Source organism: Drosophila persimilis, unplaced genomic scaffold (genome assembly GCF_003286085.1).
Source record: "Drosophila persimilis strain 14011-0111.01,24,50 unplaced genomic scaffold, DperRS2 tig00003933-arrow-pilon, whole genome shotgun sequence".
Lineage (NCBI taxonomy): Eukaryota > Metazoa > Arthropoda > Insecta > Diptera > Drosophilidae > Drosophila > Drosophila persimilis.
This window is the reverse complement of record NW_020825706.1, coordinates 2934279-2957396: the sequence shown is the minus strand read 5'-3', so window position 1 is coordinate 2957396 and position 23118 is coordinate 2934279. Positions and strand designations below refer to the sequence as shown.

At 39.9% G+C, this 23118-nt stretch overlaps 4 protein-coding genes across 9 annotated transcripts; 1 reads left to right on the top strand and 3 right to left on the bottom strand.

Annotated features, from left to right (window-relative positions):
- Positions 1–319: 319 nt before the first annotated feature.
- LOC6594358 (circadian clock-controlled protein) lies at positions 320–1347 on the bottom strand. The gene is made up of 3 exons (XM_002019914.2): positions 1169–1347; positions 636–1110; positions 320–571 (listed from the first exon to the last, which is right to left on the bottom strand). Exons 1-3 carry the CDS (start codon positions 1227–1229, stop codon positions 376–378), a joined length of 732 nt encoding a protein of 243 aa, XP_002019950.1. The 5' UTR covers positions 1230–1347; the 3' UTR covers positions 320–375.
- LOC6594299 (annexin B9) lies at positions 336–23080 on the top strand. 3 transcript variants are annotated; one of them, XM_002019911.2, is made up of 5 exons: positions 336–345; positions 19447–19501; positions 20091–20799; positions 20860–21041; positions 21371–21870. In XM_002019911.2, the coding sequence occupies exons 2-5, from the start codon at positions 19472–19474 to the stop codon at positions 21422–21424; spliced, it is 975 nt and encodes a 324-aa protein (XP_002019947.1). In that variant the 5' UTR covers positions 336–345; positions 19447–19471; the 3' UTR covers positions 21425–21870. The 3 variants fall into 3 exon arrangements, with proteins under 3 accessions (XP_002019947.1, XP_026850244.1, XP_026850245.1); XM_026994443.1 differs by lacking the exons at positions 336–345; positions 21371–21870 and adding an exon at positions 22863–23080; XM_026994444.1 differs by lacking the exons at positions 336–345; positions 21371–21870 and adding an exon at positions 22410–22689.
- On the bottom strand, positions 1810–11491 carry LOC6594357 (protein Malvolio). 3 transcript variants are annotated; one of them, XM_002019913.2, is made up of 12 exons: positions 11099–11491; positions 8540–8768; positions 8281–8465; positions 8046–8210; positions 7842–7980; positions 6998–7153; positions 6769–6927; positions 6255–6700; positions 6077–6192; positions 5914–6005; positions 5608–5678; positions 1810–2579 (listed from the first exon to the last, which is right to left on the bottom strand). In XM_002019913.2, the coding sequence occupies exons 2-12, from the start codon at positions 8765–8767 to the stop codon at positions 2522–2524; spliced, it is 1815 nt and encodes a 604-aa protein (XP_002019949.1). In that variant the 5' UTR covers position 8768; positions 11099–11491; the 3' UTR covers positions 1810–2521. The 3 variants fall into 3 exon arrangements, with proteins under 3 accessions (XP_002019949.1, XP_026850241.1, XP_026850242.1); XM_026994440.1 differs by lacking the exon at positions 1810–2579 and adding an exon at positions 3631–3912 and having other exon boundaries at positions 11099–11490; XM_026994441.1 differs by lacking the exon at positions 1810–2579 and adding an exon at positions 4861–5277.
- Positions 13859–16193, bottom strand: LOC6594356 (hematopoietic lineage cell-specific protein). 2 transcript variants are annotated; one of them, XM_026994442.1, is made up of 4 exons: positions 16138–16193; positions 15838–16017; positions 15350–15753; positions 13859–15291 (listed from the first exon to the last, which is right to left on the bottom strand). In XM_026994442.1, exons 2-4 carry the CDS (start codon positions 15996–15998, stop codon positions 14165–14167), a joined length of 1692 nt encoding a protein of 563 aa, XP_026850243.1. In that variant the 5' UTR covers positions 15999–16017; positions 16138–16193; the 3' UTR covers positions 13859–14164. The 2 variants fall into 2 exon arrangements, with proteins under 2 accessions (XP_026850243.1, XP_002019948.1); XM_002019912.2 differs by lacking the exon at positions 16138–16193 and having other exon boundaries at positions 15838–16028.
- Positions 23081–23118: the final 38 nt, after the last annotated feature.

Genomic DNA, 23118 nt, shown 5'->3' with positions numbered 1-23118 from the left:
AACGAGAAAACATTTATGAGGAAATCAAACCAGCTACTATTATCATAACAAGTTCTCGATTCTAGCAATAGTATATAGGTGGATAAATTGCTGGCAAATTATCATTGTGGAATCGGCTGAGAAATGCAAAAGCTTTAATCACTTGAGCTTTAACCCATACCACGTTATAAAATACGCCCATTAATCTGCCTTAAACTGCACCCTGTAATAGTAGTCGCCGCATTGTTCACGAGAAGTCTATTATTATAATTCAGTGTGGCAAATATATGTATCTATAAATTTCTGCCTCATGTCTCGGAAGTGAAGATGGGCCACGCCATTCAAAAAGATGCAACATTTATTCGAGTATGTACATATATTTTATTCTATTCACTTCTATTCTTGAAAGAAATCATCATACGAAAATTTTTTGGCCACTCGCCTGAGTATTGTTCCGGCCACCTGATCCAGTGCCGAGTTGATGCCTTTTCGCAGTGTTTTCCAGATTTCAAACCAATTATTGTTGGCCAAATCATTCATAGTGTCACTCAAATCCTTGTTGTTGAACAAATTGTCAAAGTTTATGTGCATGCTGCCAAAATGAGAGTCCATTAAGATACCAGAACTGATTAAAACTCTTCTGGTTCTTCGCTTACCTCTGAACATCCACCAAACACTTAACCTTTGGTATCTCCAAATAGCGTTTGCCATCCAAACGTTGATCTTCCACAGCCCTCACCTTGCACCGAAACTGGCAATTCTTTAGTTCAACCAACGCCTGTCCCCGGCCCTGGATGGGCATGGTCAGAAGAATGCCTTGGGTCTCGTATTCCCCTTCAAGTCGCAGCAGAGGAGTAAAAGCACTCAGTTCGAAGACCCGTGGTATATCTGCATCGAATCCCTTGGCATCCAGAACGGTGGTGTTCTCAAAGCCTCGCACGGTGAGGGTATGGAATTTTAGATCCAACTTTGAGGATTCCATCCGGCTAACGATCACATTCTGAAAGCTAATGGCATCCACGGCATCTAGTCCAATTGAGGGTATTCCCTTGGGATAAGACTGTAAGATGTAGGTGATAGTTTTGGCAATGCAGATCGCATCACCAGCCTGACATTTATCTATATCTGGAGCTATAAATTGGTTAGCTTAAATAGATGATAAATCTCTGATAGATCTTATTCCACTTACGAAGCTGCTGTCCCCATACGAACGCTATCGTCAGACATCCAATGAAAAGTGAAAGCTTCATTACGATTCGTTCTTGTTGTCGGATAATTAATGGATGAGCTTGAATATAACGAGCCAACTCCTTTTATAGTTCCCTAAGCTCTAGATCCATCCAAATACAAATTGGATGCGCCTATTCAAATGATTGTTACTATCGTTTTAATCCACGCCCACACCTGACAGCTGACACCTCATCAGCGAATGAATGAATCTCTCAGGCTTTTCGCTTTCATCAATTAAACTATTAGTTAGCAATTAAGTGTCGATTACGTGAAATACTCAGCTGTTGGTAGCAGGCCTTACAGAGGGTTAGGTAATATCCCCATTTCTGACGTAAGGTTTTTCTCTTCAAATGAGTGGACACAATCGGTAAGTAAGGAGAGGCTGCTCATCAGACTCTGATTAAAATTTAATTTAAAATTAGAATGATATTTGTTTAAACATAAATCGCTGAAACTTTTATCCCATATCTTCCTTATAAAATATCCATATAAATCCCTCAAACAGGTTCCCAACAATCATCAAAAATGGATCCTTAATAGAATACAATTTTTATTATTTATAGTGATTTTTGTACACAACAATTTTTGAAATATTTTTAATGAATAATGAACTAGCTAGGAAAATGATGGAACTCGAATGGACTAACGTGCAACATTGCATAAAGAGAGTTCTTAAGTAAAACAGTATAAAATAAATAAGGAATACGAAATACACAAAATTGCTTTGCTCTCTAAAGGTTCCACAAATGTATGCAATTTCTACAGACGAATTTCACACACGATTAGACAATAAAATGTGGTTCGATTTACGCTCAGTTAATTTCACAGCCCTATTATTAATAGACTTTATGATTATTAGCATTAATTAAAAGTGTTTTTCGATCATTTGAAAATTTCGAATAATGATGATCTGTTATGGATGTGCTTTTCTGGTCTTTTCTTTTCTTTGCTTTGCTTTTCTTTTGGTATGCATTAAAAGTCGAATTTAGTTATTGTTTTACACTGATCCCCGGTTCTCTTGGAGAACCATTTAAAAAATAATACCCGAAGCCACAATAAAACCCAATCCATTCCGCCTGGTGCCCAGGGGAACTTTGCCACATTGTGTCCATTGTCGAGTGGTTTGTTGCTCCTGCTGCTGCTGTCGCAACCATGCAGACGAATGCCAATGCAAATGCCAATGCTAGCTGATGACCACATGCTGGCCAGGGCCGCCGTTAACGTTGCTGCTGGGGCACCCGGACTCGTTGTTGTTGCTGTTGTTGAAACAAACCTCCTCACTGCCATCGGAATCAGTGCAGCACAGTAATGGCTACGCATCATCCTCGCCATCCATAACGTCCGCCTCGTTGTCGCCGTTCGTGGCAATCCTGCAAAGGATATTTAGAGATATAAGTGAATGATGACTGATGTAAGTGCTGATTGATATGACTGAGGTATGCGTGTAGGTGGCTTATCTCTCTCTCTCGATTAAATCTTCAATCTTCGGTCAGTTTAGGTAGAAAAGTAGGGGAAATGCTTTCGGTTTCTGATTCTGATGATCAAATTTTTGGAAAGGGGTTTTTTATTTATTCAAAAAAATATATATAAATGTATATACAGATTGTGTTGTAGATATATGTATATCTATAGATACACACTCCATCCCCTTTTGGGTTATACATCTTTTATCCACCCATCTTTTAATTCACCCAAATATGCATTTTCTTGACCAATCAATCAATCCGACTAAGAAAAATGCAAAATGCGATATTTCTATCTATCTACCAATCGATCGTTTCAATAGATCATTAATATAAATGATATATGTATACAATATATTGCAATATACATATATATATCTTACAAATTGAAGATAATTTCCTTGTCTGTTAAATGTTGTAGCTCTAATGTAAACCATTCTTTACAACATCAATGTTCGCCTAGATCTATTCATTTATTTATTTACTTTGTGCGCTTAAAGCTATAAACTAAAGCTACATGGAAGGGAGGCAACTGTAGCTAATATGGCTTTCGGCTATTACCTAAATCTACTAAGTTGCTATTAAGTTCAAGAACTACACAAAGCCCCATATATACATTGTAGATCAGATATTCTTTCCACAAGAAATTACGAAGAAAAGATATGGTTACACACATAAAAACTTCTGTTTCCACAACATCTATTTCAAATCCCACAAATATAGGATATATATAGGATAGACATAGAAATTCAAACAACTCCAACGAGATAGAAAACACACACAGAAACAATTAAAAGTTATTAACAAAGGCAAAACACACACTAAGAGGAATTTCGTATTTATTATTGTCTGGAAAGGGGAGCAGAGTTTGTAATATTTGTAATATTTATTTCATTCTACAGTTAATAAATACATATACAACTAGGCATAGATACTCCATTATCAAGTACAGCAGGCATACAGGTTTGTACAAATCTTTTAATATCAACCAAATGTGTTCGATTAAGTAATACGTACAAATTGTCTAATAAATAAGCTACATAGAGATTCAAGGACATCTAATACTTATAGAGTAGGAGCATAAATTCTTTACAACATTTACATACAGAAGAGTGAGTGCAAACAAATTTCGTATAAATCTATCGCTTATGACTATCTTAGTTGGCTTCGTTGGGGTTGATTCTGATTCTGATTCTGTATCGAGTTTCTTGAGATTCCGTTATCGTTAAGAGTCAGCTCGCTATTTATACACATTTACATATGTACAAAGTCCGATCCAGAGTTGAAGATGTTGATGCGAGACCCCAACAAAGAGAGAAAATCAGATTTTGGCCAGCAGCACATTTTCGGGGAATCAAAAATGGATTTTTAATTGAAATTCTCATGGCACGCGTTCTCAAAGCGTTCCGAAATCAATTTGTATTGATTTTTATTATTATTTATCTTTCGTTTTATTTTATGTTGCATTAAAATTTTGCATATTTTGCGCCATTCTTTAGAAAAACAATAATTTTGAAAAACGTTTTCTCATTGTTTTGTATCAATGCCAAAAAATCCATTTCCACATTGTTCGTGTGTGCGTGTATGTTTTTGTTTGTTTTTGTGTGTCAATTGGGAATATTTTTTGTATTTTGTTGTAGGTTTTGTACATTTCAATTAGCCACAAAATGAATGGGAAACATCAATCAATCCGGTATCAGTAGAAGACAGAGAGTATAAGAGTGGGGTGTAGTATAATACAGTACATGAAGAGAGAGAGAACAGAGAGAGACAGTGATAGAACACAAAACATAGGTAAGAGAGAACAGGGTTGTCGAGCACATATAATACAAGAAATTTAGCAAATCATATTTTGTTTTTAGTTTTATTTGAATTAAATTTTTGTGATTAATTTGATGTTGAGGGTACCACGCCCACTGTGCTTTTGATAACCCTTGAACCAACCAACAAACTAGAAACCCTTAAATTAAAGCTAATCCGCGGTTGACTAGAGCTATAACTATTCTGAAACTTAAAATATATAAGAAATATTTGGGTAGAAAGATCTCCAATTGTCTTCCTTCATGTTCTTTGGCCATCCACTTTAGATACGTGTTCCGTTTCATCCTTCTTTTCAATCAGAATCCAGTTTAGAATGATATTCTCTTAGTACTTAAAGCCGAGACCAATCAACAATAAATTTAAAGACTTTTCCAAGTAATTCAAACTTTATTCAACGTGCTAAGCGTCCAAAAGCCTTATAAAGTACAAAATACCCCACAATGCTTGATAAAGCAATCAGTGAAGACTTACCAGTGTTATATTATTCTTACTATCTATAGGATCCCACCATTGATGGGGTAAATGCTGTATGTCTAAACGTAGATCCCCTAAAGACATGCCTTATGCTCGTAAATTCAAGAGTTTTGTAGAGCCCTATTAGGTACTTGTTAGTGTTGTTAAGCGTGTGATTTAGTGTTAATATCACAAGGGAATTTGTGTGTGGGCGGGAGGTTAGCCATAATGAGTCACCAAGATGATTCAGTTAGGAACCTTCTCCGAAACGGTTTCAAGACCTTTCACCGTTTTGTTAGTAGCTGATTCGCCTACAACTAAGGTTACGTCACTGTGAAGAGTCGAAAGAAGAGAGAGAGCATAGCAAGATGTTTTCGAAATGTTAGTTTTAGTTTTGAGAGTGTTCGTAACCAGATGAACGATTAGTAGAGGAGTTTAATTAGTAGGAAGGAAGATACAAATTTGAAGTTTTTAAAGCCAATTCGGAGGAGTTCAGTGCAGATCAGATAGTTTACTAAAAGGTTAGATTAGAGTTTTCCCTCAACGAGAGATAGATATAGAGAGAGAGAGTGAGTGAGTGTGAAGTGTGTCTGTGCATCGGTGCGTGTGGGTGTATGGTGATGATGTGGTTGACATTTGATGGAAATTGTCTTGGACATACCTGGCATACGTTGAGTTGGCATTCTTTATCGAAAAGCTGTTCTGGCTTGGCAACACAAAACGCTGCACCCACTGTAAAACAGAGAGACAGAGAACACCATTTAGTACCAGTAGATGAAGTGGGACCCCAACTACAGTGCATAAGCCCTACACTAAGCCTCCATTTGGTGGTCAGAGTCACGTAAATAGATAGTGTCAGACCGCCAGTTGATGGGCGATATCTCGCGATATGTGATTTGTGATTTTTGATTTCTTAAGGCCAATTGATAAGTGCCGCCCGTCCCGTGTGTGTGTGTGGAGTACTCACTCGACTATTCATTAGACGCTGATTGCCCATGCAGGCGGCCATGTGTATCACAAGATATAAATTAAATAGTATATATAGAATGGCAAATATGCCTGCAATCCAAAAAAGAAAGAAAGGCAATCATTAGCAAGTTCGGAATGATGAAAGATTTACGACTACTCACAAACTAAGGCCAGTAGACCACCTTGGATCTGCATGTTCTCCACTTGGACAATCACAAAGTAAAGATTGACGCCAATTACCACAATGGTCAGACAGATAGAAACGATTTTGTTGCCCCTAAAAGTAAAAAAATAGAATTAAATAAAGCCAAGAGTAGGGGTATATCGCGAGACACTCACAATCCATTGACAAACTCTCCCATAATTGCCGCACATGAGGTAAACGCTATGGTGGGTATTGCAGCGAAGGGCAACTGAAGAGACATCACCGCATTCAGGATGTCATTCATGTTGGTTAGATCATCCATTTTGCTAAACATGGCCAGGCAGAATGTTGGGATGATGGCAATGCAGCGCGTGACCAGCACGCGACACCAGCGCGGCCATTGTAGATTGAGGAAACCCTCCATTGAGAACTGACCCGCATAGGTGCCAGTCATGGTGGAGCTCTGGCCAGCGGCCAGTATACCCACGCCCCAAATGTACATGGCCACAGCACCGAAAGTGCATCCCAGGAAAAGGCCGCCCTTGTACAGATCCGCATCGATGATGGCCGTTCCATTCTGGTGGTCCACAAACGACATTTTTGCATCCTCGTACATCGATTTGTCAGTGCAGATATCGAGCTAACAAAATAACGAAAGGGAATCCATGATTAGGTCCTAAAGATGGGAAACGAAGCGATTCCACTCACCACATCCTTATTGGTCTTGCCATACATTCCATGGGCAAAGACGGACACCACAAAGAGGTTTATGATGAACGACACAAACAAGGCCACGGAGGCCTCAATAAAGAAGTAGAAATTCGCTTCGCTCACTTTCTTTGGCTGGCGACGATCGATATCACGGGACTGTAAATGAAAAGACAAGAGCTCTATGAATTATGGATTCCTTCGTAGATATTTTTGATGTAGGTCTTACCTTGACCAAAGCCGAGTGCAAGTACAGATTGTGTGGCATGATGACAGCTCCTACGACACCCACTGCCTGCAGCAGTACATTTGAATTGCAGTCTGAGCACCAGGGCACAAACATGCCCTCAAGCACCTCCACTTGATTGGGTGCAGAGACAATATACTAAGAGGATTGGTAATAAACATGGGATTAATAAGTACTGACAGAAAATTCCCCCGAAATACCACAAGTGCTTGCTCATTATTTGCGTCTCGATGGCGCAGAAAAGTCCCCCATGGATAAGGCATACAATATTTTGGCTTATACAACAAACAGATAAGGCCTGTAATTGCTCTGTCCCATCTGGAATTTGTTTGTCCCATTTCCGGGCAGCATCATGTGCTTCCACATCTGCCACATGATATGAAATGTGCAAGTGCAAGCTTATCTAATCATCTCCGGGGGTTTGCTCTGACTGGGGCAGACAGACGACTCATGTACAATTACTTATTATCTTTATCGCTGTTGTAAATATGTGTCTCCGTGACTCTGATTTATGAGGCAAAGAAAGTGAGTCCTAATAGAAATGTGTAGGTTCGTTTAAAGGGCTTCCGTTTGCTGGGTGCTCCAATCAATAGAATGACAACGCCCCGCGCCATTCGGTAATTTGCAAATTTCGTGACAATCGCTTTTTGAGAAAATCACACACATCATTTAGTTTCGTTTTTTTGTGTGTCTGAGTTTTTATCGCAATTGTTTAAACATTTTATTAATTTTTCACGCCCGACCGACAATTGAGTGCCTCTTAGGGGAACTTTTGCTCTTTTGAATAAATCTACTTAAAATTTAGGGGGTTTTTTTTTTGGCTTACCTCATAGCCAAATGTGACTGCCATGATGGTGATGAGGAACCCAAATAGGAACTCCAGCTTACGTAAACCGTATTTATCCAGAAACAGGAACGTGAACGTGTCAACAATAGTGATCAACACTCCACCCCACAAAGGTACACTATAAAAAACAACCAAATCATCAACTATACAGAATCATCACATAGCACGCGATTCGAATCTTACGCTTTATTCGATAGCAGATATATGGCAATGGCCGTGCCAATGACCTCCTGCATATCGGATCCAATGATGGCTATCTCAATCATGATCCAGAGTATCCAACGCGGCAGACGCTTGTACTGGCGATAGCACATTTCAGCCAGATGCAAGCCCGTTACCACACCCAGCCTGAAAAATATAATGATCCAAAATTAAGAGAGAGAAAGAGAGAGAGAGATTTAGACAGACACACACTCACCTTGCGGCCAAGCGTTGCATGAGTAGACCCAAGACAGTGGCCCAAAGCAAGACCCACAAGATTTTGTACTTGGCGGCGGCACCCGACTGCAAATCGGATTCGATGTTGCCGGGATCTAGATATGCAATGGACATGAGAAAACCGGGTCCCGTGAAGGCCCACAGCTTGCGAAAACTGAAACCCATCTGGTAAGGGGAAGGTCAAGTTCTGTTAGTTCTAGTTTTTCTTCTATTTTTTGTTTGTTTGTATTGAGACTTACATTTGTGCGATCATCTTCGGGTATGAGGACCTTTTCATCGCTGAAGTAGGCCTGCTTGGCGGCCGGTTTCAGATATGTGGTCTCATTGAGTATCTGCTGGTGATGCAATTGATTGCTATGGCTGCTCCCTGATGCTCCTCCATTACTCCCACTCGCACTCGAACCGCCTGGACCATCGCCACCGCCGCCCGGCTCAACGTTCTTGTGATAGGCCTCATTCGACGACATGCTGCAAGATATGCCGAGAATATGGTCAGCCTTTGTTTAGTCATTATACATACATATATGTACATGAATCTATTGTTCAGTTCTGCTTCGATTGTTTTGACTGTCCATCAAAGGCTCTACGTTTAATTATACATAAAAAAAATATTCAATGTGCGCGATTGTTGCACCTGCGATTCTCACAACTTCCATTTAATTGAGCATCTACTATTACGTCTGTCTGATCTCTGACTCAATTAGCATTATCATAATAAAAACAACAAACAAAAAGTTATAAAATATAATTATCTCCGACTGCGATTTCTGCAGCCATAACATTCCATATTCCATTTCAAATTTGGAGTGATCATCCGAAAACTAGAAACATTTTCCCGGTATACATTCGTACACATGTGGCAATAAAACAGAAAATATACAGATGTACATATGTACGAGTTTTTTACTCGTAGTTTGACAGTCACATGTTCCGTTTAATTGATAACGCTGATACAGCGTATTACTGTAATATATATATTATATAAATATATAGTACGCACGGATGAGGAAATAACACTACAGCCACAGGCCTTGTGAATCATTTCTAAGAGTCTACAAGTGTATTTCAAGTCTGTAATTTTGTTTTATTTGCGACTTAACGAAACGATTTAATATCAAGTTGCAAGTGATACAACAAGCAGTCTATTGACCTGCACATATGTAACTCTTTCCATTTGTTTATTTGATTAAAAGCACATTATACATGTGTGTAATAACTGTGTAATGAATGCTTGTTGGCGAGCTCTTCAAAAGATATTGTTCCCTCCAGCAGGTTGGAAATACCATCAGCTGGTTCACCTTGACAGGCGCTCTCGTCTGGCCGCCGCCTCCTCTGCGTCTGCTTTGCAGTTGCTGCTTTCCAGACAAAGACTTGCAGAGCATCGGGCGATGCCTTATTATGTAGAGGCCTTACTTATATATTATACACACAAGTTTGGTCATATCTAGATGTCGCCATTAATGGCCAATTGGCTTCTATCTATGGTCAAGATTTAACGCAAATTGTAATGAATCCAACTGTTGGTTTCGTTTTCTGGTTCATTGGAATACGTGTAGTATTTGTCTCAACATTTAAACGGTTCTGTTTACCCAGTTGTGGGTCTCTGATGCACACACACAAATATGTCTTCCATAGTACTCAGAATGATATCGTATATTGCGATATGTGTACGTATATATTTTAGCTACGTGTTCGCCATGCGGAAAACATTGTTGATAGTTCCTTGATTGTACATATCAGAAGTCATAAATTCTGATTACTGCAGATGAAATACTCGTGTACGCCCAAAATAAACAAAGAAATCCACTACATTAAATACCACACCAATTTAATTTTCCATATTTTTCTACACTCGAAAGGGGTATTATGATTTTGCACCATTCAAGCATCTCTGATGTCCGAAACAGGATCAATCAATCTGCAAGGGTATATAAAACGTCGGTCCCCCATCTCTGGCATTTCTTTTTGTGTATATTTTGTGTATTTTGACTTTGTCCTCCCTCCAAATAAAAGTTGCTTATTTTTTGCTGTCCAAAACAAAACAAAAAATTTAAAAAACTGCGTAGCAATTTGCTCAATAAGCGGAAAATGCAAAAAAATCAACTTAAAATTTTTAGCTGACAACAAAACACCAGACAATGTTAGCGAAAATATTCCTAAATTATAGTAACATCAACTTTTAAATTACTTTTTTACCAACGACGGGTTAACTGCTTTTTTGATCTCTACTTATTCGGTTTAAGTTTAGAATTCGTTGCAGGTTTTTGAAGTACAAACGCTAGGGCTTTTTTATCACGACAGCACAAACACTGGGAATATTTGCGTCCTATTGTTTAGCAATTACCATTTTAAAAGTCGTTTCTTATCAAAAAAAAAAACCATTCTTTGAGTGCCTCAATAAGTTAAAGAGGCGATAAGGTAATGTCTTCTCAAGGAAAGCTCTGAACATGGTTTACTTATTTGGACTTGGAGATAGAGGTAGAACAATTAAGCAACTCCATAAGATTATTCACAGCTTTATATTCTTCACTCTTTCTCACTCCTTGAGGGATATTTAAAGACCTCACCTTGCTAAAATACAACATGGGACCCACGTTTTGTTATTGGCACACACCTGCGTGCGCACTCACAAACACACACTCACACACCTCACACATATGTTTTGTTCACTCTCAACATAATAAAATGAGAGAGATGATGGCCAACAAGATAAGCCATAATGTAAATTATTGAATATTTCAGGTTAACACCACTTCCTAACCGAGAATTAGGTTTAATTTCAACACAATTTGGCTTACTTGCAACAGCTTGTTGATTGGGTGGTGCGGGATGGATGGGAAGGTGGCAGCGGCGAAAATTACAGTATTGGTCTGGTAAATATTTCAAACCGTTTTGTTTTCCTTTATTATATCACACACACAAGAAGAGCACTAAACGAAGGCGACACAACACTTATATGCATTTTATGAACATTTTACTCATTCCGTAAGACCCGCTCGTGGAACAATTTACGAATTCGGTGACGTTGAACAAACAACACCAGACAGAAGCAGCGAGCAGAGCCCAGTCAGTGCCAGCGGAGGAACTTCTGCTTCAGCTTCCAATTGTTGACTTATTTAACGGCAATTGACGAGTATCTGGCGGCCACAGCGACGTGACATGCAGTTTCGTTTCGTGCGTCCCCTCCCCTTATGCCGCCAGCTCTTTTTGTTTAATAACTTTTTTTCTTGCAACCAGCTGCTCTGCTCATGCCGATGAAAAAACGAACTTAGCCCACTTAAGCCCCCTTTAATTAACTAGGTGAACACCTTGAGGGAAAATGCGACATATATTACTGGTTGTAAATTCATCTTGCTAAATCCATCCTAGCCTTCTTTCAACTTTAAAAAAACCCCCACAATATCTTTTACCTGAACAACGCAAAAATATTTCAAGACGTATTATTTTCGTGGTTTTTACTTTAATACCGACTGGTCAGCAATGGGTTAATCGGTTTGTGTTCATGTTCGAAAATCATAGTCCTCGATTTTTCTATTCGGTTAAATATTACTACTTAGCTAAATCACTCATAAGTAAACACATAATTTTACCCGATTAATGAATCAATTTTCTACATGATTGTCTAATTTTAAGTTCTCTTCTATATTTGATTGTGTATAAAAAAGGGTTCAAACAAAAAAGGTCAAACAATGGCCGATTAAAACGTAAGTGTGTATGGAATGTTGCTGGTGAACAGGTATCCCCTATTAGTTCGGATATATCTATACCCTATATCATAAAATGAACATTTAAATTCTGTTTTCCAAGCTGAACGTTTCGAATAACTAATGACTTTGTCTCAGATTGACATGTTTTACCCTATTACTATGTTACTATTTAGGCATATGATATATATATCGATCCCGGTACCTATTCTTGGTTTCTGTTAGAAGATTACTAACTCCAAAATATCGTTAAAATAGATTTGGCGCCTGAGATGACAAACATATCCTCAATTCTATAATATCCTTTTCCCCAGGGTATTTAGTATGTTGCTAAAATCCGTGTCGTGGATACGAGAATTTCGCGCCAAATAGAAATTGTTTGGAAGTGAATAAGAGACAAGGATTTGAATGCAAATTGAATAGATTGATATTTACCGACTTCAAAATGTATATTTAAATATATAATGGTAAATGCTCACCCTGTTCTGACCGCGATAAAATATACCGAAATATACCGTTAATATACCGATTAAGAACGAACTTTTTCATTCGCTGTAAGCTCGCTGCTAAATTAACATACCTCTGTAACGATAATACGTTGGTTTTGAGTTTCGCACGTCTGCCTCTGAACACGATCACCGCTGAATGACGAGTGCTGGCGTTTAACTGTAGCCGCTATTTATTCGAAATACAAATGCTGCCTCTGCTCTCTCTCTGGCTGCCGGCAGTAGCTCGCTCGCGAGGCTTATGTTTTGCTGATTACAGCCCCCGAGGGACAGAGGGGGCAGAGCGAGAAAACATGCCGTGCCCACCAACGGCTGGCTGGAGCGTTTTTTGATAGGGGATTTTTTGATAATACCTCAGGACCCTCAGCAGATTCGTGCCCACGCCCCATGACGTACGACAAATTTTCCGTAGGGGCTGGGACTATTCTCTCCCTCGCTATCTGGCCCTCTGTTTTATCATTAACCACAGGTTTACGGTAAGTTTACGCGTATACAATTACGAGATTTAGACCCCGTCCCACACAAGCATTTGACTTGACAGACAATCTCAATGTAGTATTTCCAACGCTACCCACAACACGCACACTTTATCGTAATACCCTCTAAAATCAAAAATTCAATTTATAAATCAATTTTATCGGTTACTGATTTTGATTTGGTCTGACATTTCTTTCGATTGTGATCCGACGCCCAATATTTGTGATAAGCTAAATAACATGTCGCCGTGTCTAAGCTATGGAAATATGGCTTGTTCTTGAAAAGAAAAAACTGACTAATCGGCACAATGCAAAGTTCTCATTCCCTTTGTCCAGCCGCCACTGTCACTGCCACTGCACCATAAATGATATGATTCATTACAAACGACCAGTATATAGTACGCCATTTCAGCAATTGTAAGTATCCCTTGAATTATTCACTGTTTGGGTCAAGTGTGTAGGCAAAAGATAAGAAAAAAAGGCACTTTATTCAAGAGAAGCAGCCCTGCAAAGGCCCTACCACACACTAAAGAGGAAACCAAACGACGTCGTGACTCTGAAAACCATCCTTAAATAATATTTGTTATTGATAAACTTTATTAAGTATTTATTTATCAAAAGAGCAGACTTTTCTGTTGTGACTGTCTTTAACATTAGATTTTACCTGACATGGGAAACATTCATAGACTTTATACAATTTAAAAAGAGCAAAATCGTTCTTTTGACACATCATCAAAAACTTCATAAGCAACTAATAAAATATCAAATGAATAATGTAAAAATTTTTGCACATGCGATTTCTTAAGGCGAAAAACATAAATATAGTTTGGCATAGTATTTTCTTTGAAAAATATACTATTAAATGATACAAAAAGAATGTAAAATGGTCATTTTTGTAAATGATATATCAAATATATATGGAATACCATGAATAGTTCGTTCAAGTGCTAGAATAACAAATTACAATAATAATTTCAATCTCTAGCAGTTCGTTGCACACAAAATGGGACACAATGCTTGTGGGGGGAGGGGCACACAAAATGGGTTTGGGTTAGTAGTGGATCGATTTTATAATCCAACATCTGTATTATTTGTTGTTTCGGTTAGTAAGTAAAGTAAATACAATTTGATTTTGTTCTATCGTGAATTTCAAACGGAAGCATACTGTTTCATGGAACTTAGGAATTTTGTTCGACAACCTGCACATAGTTGGCCGGAAAGAGGCCATAGCGATTCTTGCACAGTCCACGCCACCACCCATCATCGATCTTCTCGATGTGGGTGATCAAATCGTCGGGATCGAACGATATCTCATCATCATCGGCCGCCTGGTAGTCGAAGAGCGCCAGGGCATGTGTGCCAGTGTCCTCCAAGTAGTCGGCAAGATTATCAGAGTTTGCATAGATGGCCTCCTCAGAGGTTGTGGCAGCAGCAGCACCAGCTTCTGGGGCAGGCTCAGGCGTGGCACCATTCGTTGATGGTGGAAGGGGGGAAGCTGCCGGTGGCTGTGGCGAGGCAGCCTTAATCTCCGCCTGATTTTGATATAGCGGTTCCGCCACAGGCTCTCGCTCAGGTTCAGGTTGCGGTTGCGATTGCGGTTCGGCCTGACGTTGCACTTGAGGCGTTGGCTCATGCGCTGGGGATGTGGGTTCACTTCTGGGGGGCGTGTCCACGGTCTCAACCTCAATCTGAGGCACAACATCCGGAGGTCGAGCAATGACCTTTGCGGGGGGTGCTGCCTCTTTGACCACAACAGGCGCAGGAGCGGGAGCAGGAACAGCAGCAGCAACCGGAGCTGGTGACTCTGGTTGTGGTTCGTCAGCCACTTCCACTTTAGGCGGCAGTGCTTTGGGAATGACAATGGGTTCCTTGCGTGCCGGAGGTGTCTCAGAGACGGGTGATTGCATTTGATTGAACGCACTGATGGCATTGCCAATGCCTCCAGCCCGACCCGTCTGGATGGCCGCCCGACTGCCCTTCGGTGGCGGCGTTTCAGTAGAGGTTCGGGGAGTGTTCTCCGCGACCGTCTGCTTGGCTGCCTCCTCCCGATCCCGCTTGTCTTTAGCCTCGCGCAAACGTTTCTGCTCTTCGGATCGCTTGCGCGACTCCTCCTCGGAGTTCTTGGCCAGATTCTCGAATTTGGCACGCAGATTCGAAGGTTTAGCTCCCTCAATGACTGGCTTGACCTTATGATCCACCTGGCTGGCATGCTTTTGTGGGGCCTCTTTATGATCCCAGCCCACCGCGGATTTGTCCTTACGATCCTCCTGGACACCAAATTTACCCCCAAAGCCCTTGGAGTAATCTAGAACAAAGAATCGTGGCTATAGTGTTGTTGAGCCATCAGAATGAGAATCTCTTACCCTTCTGTGACTCGTGTTTTTCGACCTTTTCAATGTGATCCCAACCGACGGCCGATTTATCCACTCGATCCGATTGCACACCGAATTTGCCACCAAAGCCCGACGAGTAATCCTTCTGTGAGGCATGCTTCTCAACCTTCTCGATGTGATCCCAGCCCACAGCTGATTTGTCAACACGATTTGATTGCACACCAAATTTACCACCGAATCCGTCGCTGTAATCCTTCTGCGAGGCATGCTTAGCCACCTTTTCCTGGTAGTCATGGCCCACCGCCGACTTGTCCATTCGATCCTTCTCCACACCGAACTTTCCACCGTAGCCATAGCCAGCATTCTGATCCTTTAATAATTGCTTTTTCTTGTCCAAGTCCGAGCGTTCCGTCTCTTCGCGCAACTTGTCCATGCTGGCATTGTTGTAAACAGGGAAAGAACATTAATGAAAACAATGAACTCGTATTTCCAGCGAAATTAATGAGATAATGACTCACTCAATGGCGCCCGCTGTGCGGCCACTGCCATCGATCGTCTTCGATCCCCAGCGCTGCTCTTGTTCATTGACATCGTTGATAAAATCCGGATCGGTCTCCCAGTCATCATCTTCGGCGGCACTCGTGGCCTGTATCTGATGACCAGCACTTGCTTTCCACATACTACTGGCTTATCCTTATCTGCCACAAAAGATAAACACACACTAGTCGGCGGGGCAGGTTTTCTTTTACATTCAGATAATAAATGGGAGGGGCTGTGTCGCTGCATAACTGCATAGCGGCTATTTATGATTTACTTACGGGCTTCTCACAAACTATAAATGCAGAACAGATGCTGTAAAAGTAGCAGAATGTTGTCGAACGTTTATCGGGAAATGTTTAAACAATTTTTTTAAACAATTGCCGAAAAGGAATTATTGAATGGAGTGCAGTGTGACCGCGGATTTGTGGACAAAAAATATAGCGTCCGACCCTCAGAAACATACCAAAATATACCGTCTCATTTAAAAAATATACCTTAACTATACTGACGAATTCAAGTTCTATTATACATATTCCTCGTTTCTGTTATTCCGTCGAATATTACAAGCTATATAGAACCCACTGCCCTGAAGACGTAATTTTATACAATTGAATAACCTATTTTTTACTTGACTGGCTTATTTTAAACACTTGCATTTCTTGTATTTTGCCCAAAAATGTTAAATGCATTGGGATGGGACGCATTGCTATCAACCGGTTATTACCGATTAAATTAAATACCAAAATATACCGTCAAATTTTACAAATATACCGTAAATACAAATACAAATATAAATACAATTCAAATGAATACCAAAAGAGAAGAGCGACAGCGGTTCAAAATTTTAGCCGTTATGAACTGACCCACTTAATTTGGAAACAGATACTGGAAACAGATTACTCATAATTTCCTCACATTTTTCCCTGTGGCGCCATTATTACTATGTAAATATCAAAGCTATATTAAGATTCACGTCATGGTTATCGCATCAGCAGCTTCCATTGATCTGGTGATTCATCCAGATACGGTATTTGCCTAGAGCCTAGGAGAGCATGGTTTTCCAATCTAGATGAGATCTGCACACACAGCTTTATACATAGAACTTTATAATGCTATTAATTAATTGGAATCTGTGTATAGATTATAATTTAATCAATTTTCATCCGAGAACCAGTGAAAAATCTGATATTTTCAATTAGTCTGTAAACCAGCGATGCCCCCCATAAGACGCCAACTCACCAACACCCCAATACTCCCTCTCATTCTCTCTCTTTTGGATCCCATACACCGGCTTTTACACTTCCAATGATTCCAATGGAAGCGGCAGCGGCCCCACAGTGAGAGAGAGAGAGAGAGCCCCACATATAAAAGTGACGACCGCGAGCGTCAAATGATTCAGTATTTTCTTCTCTCGCTTACAGTTCGCTTCGAAAAGTTTGTACGTTAAAAATATCACTTGGTAAATTTATTGTGGAATTTCACTCCTAGATTACCCATTTTGTTAGTTCCCGTTGTGTCCCGCCCCGTTGTGTCGTATTGTCTGACCACCAACAAAATACAAGTGCAAAAACAAACGAAAAGTGCAAAAGAAAGTGTATGATTTCGTATGCCAAGGGCATTACTATACGAGTAATTCTGGGAATTAGCTACAGAACACTTGAACGTGGACGTGGCCACAACCTTGGGACCCAGAGAGAGATGAAATCTCACATTTATTTACTTTTCGATTGAAATTTGCGCCGCCCCTTTCAACTACAACCAGATAAAAGGAGAGAAAAAAACACTTAATTTGCTAGCCAAAGATGACATCATCAAATGTGGTGGGGTCTCGGTCTCGCTCTCTCTCTAACGCTTTGTGCTCTCCTCTCCCAGCCGCAGACGCGTGTGACTTGTGGTTCATCTCGTTTCAATTTTACTCTATTTTACTTTTTCGAAAGTATTTCCAATTGAGTTCTTTAGAATAAAAAAGAATCGTGCTGCTTATCCGATCTCTCTACTTAATTCAATCAACTTCAATTGCACACCCAGGAAGCTTCCATTCCAACTACAGTCAGACACATCTATACAAGTGCACTATATAGTATTACTCATATCGCATCGTATGTTGTCAAGTGACATTCCTTTGCTTGCAATTGGTATCGCATTTTAGGTCGAGCAATTATAAAGGTGTGCCATCAAGGTTTACTACCGACTAAGTTATTAAACATTGCCATAAAACACATTCGTGAATATAAATTCGAGGTACAGTCCGAAAAGAGTTGTTCGAAGTCGGAAAGCTTTTGTTTATGAAATTATTCACACATTTTCGAACGAGTCACGAGCTAGACCATTTCCAGAGCTCTCTTTAAAGGCCCATTTTTTCTAGTTTTTCTCTCCGGTCTCAAAACTCGAGTCACGTCTAAAGCTTCACATTGACGTCACAGATCTCACGAGTCTATGATTCATACTTAATGATCATTTGGAGGCTATTTATAGAAGAACGTCATGAATGAATAATTGGATGTCTAACCCATCCATCCCCAATGAAGGGCATTCAAGTGGTCGTCTCTTGATTTTCAAGTTCTTCCATCACTTCCAAAAATTTGTTTGCCAGAAAAAACAATAAATTTTGTGTCTGAACACAAAAAAAAAGCAGATGTATGTACAATCCAGAACAACCGGTTCCAGAGCTACAATATCTTATGGTTGGGGCCAAGAAAATTGTTGTTTGTTTATAGCTCTATAGCTTTTGGCCTGCAGAGGCGTTTTTGTTGATGGTTTTGGCCTGTTTGGAAGCTTCGCCACGTCTTTGCTTTTTTCAATGTTGTTTTTTTCTGTTGTATCTTCTGTTGACTTTCTACGCATATTTCTGGCGCAACATGTGCATGTCCCCTGCCGAAACTTGGTTCAAAAATACCATTTACTATAAAGTCATTTGGCACTATTGATTTTCCGGATTATATCAGCTCAATGTGCCAAAAAAAAAAAAAAAATAAGATAGTGTCCCAGTTGACAACCCAACTGGTTATGCTAGAGGCAGGTGATGCGGATAGTATGTCGGCTGGGTGGCGGCATTTCCCTGAAGCTTTCTCTCTCTTGGCCATAAACGTGTCATGTCCGCAATGTGTTCCACAGCAGAACGGAATGAGCTCATCCGTTTATAAGGCCATTTCGTGTGGGTTTCGTCTTGCTCATTGCAGCTATCACGAAACAACATTTATACTTATCAGACAAGCCCAAGCCCAATTTAAGTTCCATTTCCCTAGCTACCGAACCACTGAAAACTTTCACTTTCCTTTCCAGTTGTTCGTTTCGTTGAACTTGGTTCGGGTTGAAGCAGAAATAAAACTAGAAAAACATCAGGCTCTTTGGGTACGTAAAATCAATGGGGAAAATGTGTAGTTTGATGCGTATGCGTACTGCGAGAGTTTCCAACACGGCCCTCTCTAGAATGATGTCATAGGGCAGGGCCCCGGTCTTGAGTTTGAACACGTTCTTTAGCTCCCATGCGACCTCTAGCACGATTTGGTTTCCTTTTACACATCAAATATTTAATAATAATTATGCTTTATTATTATTATTATTTATTATTATTATGCCATTTACAGATTTTCCACAAACAACCAAATCAAAATGAGCTCCGCTGAATACTATCCGTTCAAGGTGAGTAGAGAATGGATTCAATCTGGGGATCTGGGGAAGGAATTGTATTCTATTTCTTAATATTATTAAGCCAAAGAGGGTGTTTCTCTGCACTGAAAGATATCCCATTCATACAAAGTCCAAGTCTTTCCTTTAATCTACAAACCAATTATCTGTAATTTACTGGAGCAATTACACGTTCATTAAATTGTATAGAGTACTCGTAGTCGAGATAATTACTGAAAAACCAGTACTGACAGATAGGGCATGAGGTGCCGTTGATTGGGAATTCCTATCAGGTCTCTTTTTGATAAGAGCTTGACAGCAGTGCCAAAAAAGAAAGAACCGCAGATAATGTACAATGCAAAGCTAAATTAGCATAACAAAAGGAAAAAGGCAAATAATCGTATATAGTATAAATAAGTTCTAAAAACATTGTTCTGCTTAATGCTGCTGAGTCAGAGAGCAGAACCTTTACGGGTATTACGTGCCTCACATATGTAGAAAAAAACACAAGTATTCATCAGCCGCACTCTCCCTCTGTGATAAGGAATTACTCAGGCTTGTTACTCACTTACTTACTCAATCTCTGTGGTTTCTATATCTTTAGTGCACACCCACTGTCTACCCGGCAGATCCCTTCGATCCCGTTGAGGATGCGGCAATCCTGCGCAAGGCCATGAAGGGCTTCGGCACCGATGAGAAGGCGATCATTGAAATCCTGGCCCGTCGCGGCATTGTGCAGCGTCTGGAGATTGCGGAGGCTTTTAAGACCTCGTACGGCAAGGATCTGATTTCGGACCTCAAGTCGGAGCTGGGCGGCAAGTTCGAGGATGTGATTTTGGCTCTGATGACACCGCTGCCACAGTTCTATGCCCAGGAGTTGCACGACGCCATCTCCGGAGTGGGTACCGATGAGGAGGCCATCATTGAGATCCTCTGCACCCTCTCCAACTATGGCATCAAGACCATTGCCCAGTTCTACGAGCAGAGCTTTGGCAAGTCTCTGGAGTCGGACCTGAAGGGCGACACCAGTGGACACTTCAAGCGCCTCTGCGTGTCCCTCGTCCAAGGCAATCGTGACGAGAACCAGGGCGTCGATGAGGCTGCGGCCATCGCCGATGCTCAGGCTCTGCACGACGCCGGCGAGGGACAGTGGGGCACTGATGAGTCCACCTTCAACTCGATCCTCATCACCCGCTCATACCAGCAGCTGCGTCAGATCTTCCTCGAATACGAGAACCTGTCCGGCAACGACATCGAGAAGGCCATCAAGAAGGAATTCAGTGGCTCTGTGGAGAAGGGATTCCTTGCCATTGGTACGTTTTGGACTCCTAACTGATTGAATTATTTACTTATGATTAAAATTCTTCCTATAGTCAAGTGCTGCAAGTCCAAGATCGATTACTTCTCGGAGCGTCTGCACGATTCCATGGCTGGCATGGGCACCAAGGACAAGACGCTAATCCGCATCGTTGTCAGTCGCTCGGAGATCGATCTGGGTGACATCAAGGAGGCATTCCAGAACAAGTACGGCAAGAGCCTGGAGTCGTGGATCAAGGTAAATACCGATTTTTACTATCCTTATAATTAACTCATTTGATTGTGCCTTGCACGGGGTGTGATACCCCAAAAATAACACCTCATCGAATGCGTATCTGTCAGAGAGATATATAATCCATCTAATCATTTAGCTGCCTTTGGTGCTGTTCTTTTTTTTATAATGCAAACCTCATAACTCATTCTTCTATATCCGCAATGCATCGATCTATTCTGTAGATATTTTCCCAGTACTTTCCCGCAATGCCATAACTTTCCCTTAAACTTGATTTAATTTCATTTGTGTGCATACAAAAAAACATTAAAACGTGGCATATTCTATATTTTTAGGGCGACACATCTGGCGATTATAAGCGCGCCCTATTGGCCATTGTTGGATTCTAGAAAAGAAACCCCCAACCAAAAATCAAGAATCAGCTCCAACAATACCTTTTCACTGTCGTCTGTTCCAAGCCTTAAGCTATCTATCACATACACTTAATAGAATGTACAAAAAGAGAGAGTTCAGATATCGAATAGTTAAACACTTTCGTGTAGATTTTATACTGGAACAAGATTTTCAAGAAGACGAGCAATGTACAGTGCATTTAAGGCCCACAGAATTAGATTCAGTTCTACAAATCAGTTCTACCGTCTCTCGCATCATGTTAATTATTATAACTATGCACGAAACATGCACATAATTTTATCCTTATACATATATATATAACATTTGACTATGTTTTAGCTTATGCTATGGTTTTGTTTTGTTTTTCGAGTCTCATTTGCTATTTAAATCGTTAAAAAACGCAACAAAATAAAAAAAATAAAAACGATGAAAAAATATAAAATTCAATTTGAGTTTCTGTGGATATACTGCACTGCCTGTCATGTTACTAACAGCGCTCTGTTAGTCGCTTAACACTTTTCATTAACTTGGGCAATGGTTTTTCAAGGTTTAAAATTTATATAAGATATGTGTGTGGAAGAAAAAAACGGTTATTCTCATAGATATATATTCCTGATCAGTATAACGTACTTTAAAATTTAAAAGTAAGTTCAAGCGATTTACACTGCTTAAGCTGCTTTCCGCTAATGTTCATTTACACTGCTTATGCATGTAAAGTACATGTCGTGTAGATGGCATGTACATGTTACTTACAAAGAAAACGCGCGAAAATTTAAATGTATGTTGCTATCAGATCATAAATATATATGCTAATAGAACCAAGAATTCCTTCCTTCAACCATTTTACACGATTTTAACCTATAACATTCTCTTACAAAGAATTACTTATGGCTTAAAGCCAAGCCTTAAGCAATGTATACAAAATAAAATGCTCTGATATTTGCTCTTTTCACGCTTCTATCTTTCCTGCAAACATCACAGGAGGATGCGGAAACCGATATTGGATATGTGCTAGTCACACTAGCGGCTTGGTAGAGCGGATCCAGCCAGCATACGATATATACACCCAAATTTCCCCCCCAACTGCTAAAATAGAAAAAGCCAAAAACAAAAAAAAAACAGAAAATGTTGCATTTCGAAGAAATAACAAACTTAAAAGAACAAAAAAAGAAACGTATGAAATTATTTATGTAGTTTCCTAATTCCCTCTGTGCAATAACGTCTAACGTCTCGATTATACTGATTTTTTATGTGTGTTTTATTTTGTATACATGTGTTTTTCCTTGTGAATTATTCTGCATATAGTACTTGTATATATGCACACATATAAATATAGTATTGTGCTTGCTATTAACAACAATAAAGTTTGCTTAGTTCGATGGCAAAACTACGTAAGATTCAACAATGTTCTCCTCCTCTCGATTTCATTTACAGGACGATATATCCGGCGACTATAGCTACGTATTGCAGTGTCTGGCTTCTTACTAGGAATCAGATAATATACTATTGTTATCGTATCATTAACACACACATCGATTGTTGTAACTTTATCTTCTATTTGTTGTGACTCTTATCTTAACATTGGATACGTTTTTCTGTGGAAAATTCTTATCTAGAGTTCAATTCATAAATGCATTTTAAAATCGTGAAAATAATTTGTCTTTTGTTGCGCTTAAATTATTTAACCAAA

Coding starts and splice junctions, on each gene's coding strand:
- LOC6594358 (XM_002019914.2), bottom strand. CDS start 1,229: ATGAAGCTTTCACTTTTCATTGGATGTCTGACGATAGCGTTCGTATGG. Junction 1,111..1,168: donor CGTATGGGGACAGCAGCTTC/GTAAGTGGAATA, acceptor ACCAATTTATAG/CTCCAGATATAGATAAATGT. Junction 572..635: donor TGTTTGGTGGATGTTCAGAG/GTAAGCGAAGAA, acceptor TCATTTTGGCAG/CATGCACATAAACTTTGACA.
- LOC6594357 (XM_026994440.1), bottom strand. CDS start 8,767: ATGTCGTCGAATGAGGCCTATCACAAGAACGTTGAGCCGGGCGGCGGT. Junction 8,211..8,280: donor ATGCAACGCTTGGCCGCAAG/GTGAGTGTGTGT, acceptor TATATTTTTCAG/GCTGGGTGTGGTAACGGGCT. Junction 7,154..7,841: donor CAGTCACATTTGGCTATGAG/GTAAGCCAAAAA, acceptor CAATCCTCTTAG/TATATTGTCTCTGCACCCAA.
- LOC6594356 (XM_026994442.1), bottom strand. CDS start 15,998: ATGTGGAAAGCAAGTGCTGGTCATCAGATACAGGCCACGAGTGCCGCC. Junction 15,754..15,837: donor CGCACAGCGGGCGCCATTGA/GTGAGTCATTAT, acceptor CAACAATGCCAG/CATGGACAAGTTGCGCGAAG. Junction 15,292..15,349: donor AAAACACGAGTCACAGAAGG/GTAAGAGATTCT, acceptor TCTTTGTTCTAG/ATTACTCCAAGGGCTTTGGG.
- LOC6594299 (XM_026994443.1), top strand. CDS start 19,472: ATGAGCTCCGCTGAATACTATCCGTTCAAG. Junction 19,502..20,090: donor CTGAATACTATCCGTTCAAG/GTGAGTAGAGAA, acceptor CTATATCTTTAG/TGCACACCCACTGTCTACCC. Junction 20,800..20,859: donor GAAGGGATTCCTTGCCATTG/GTACGTTTTGGA, acceptor TTCTTCCTATAG/TCAAGTGCTGCAAGTCCAAG.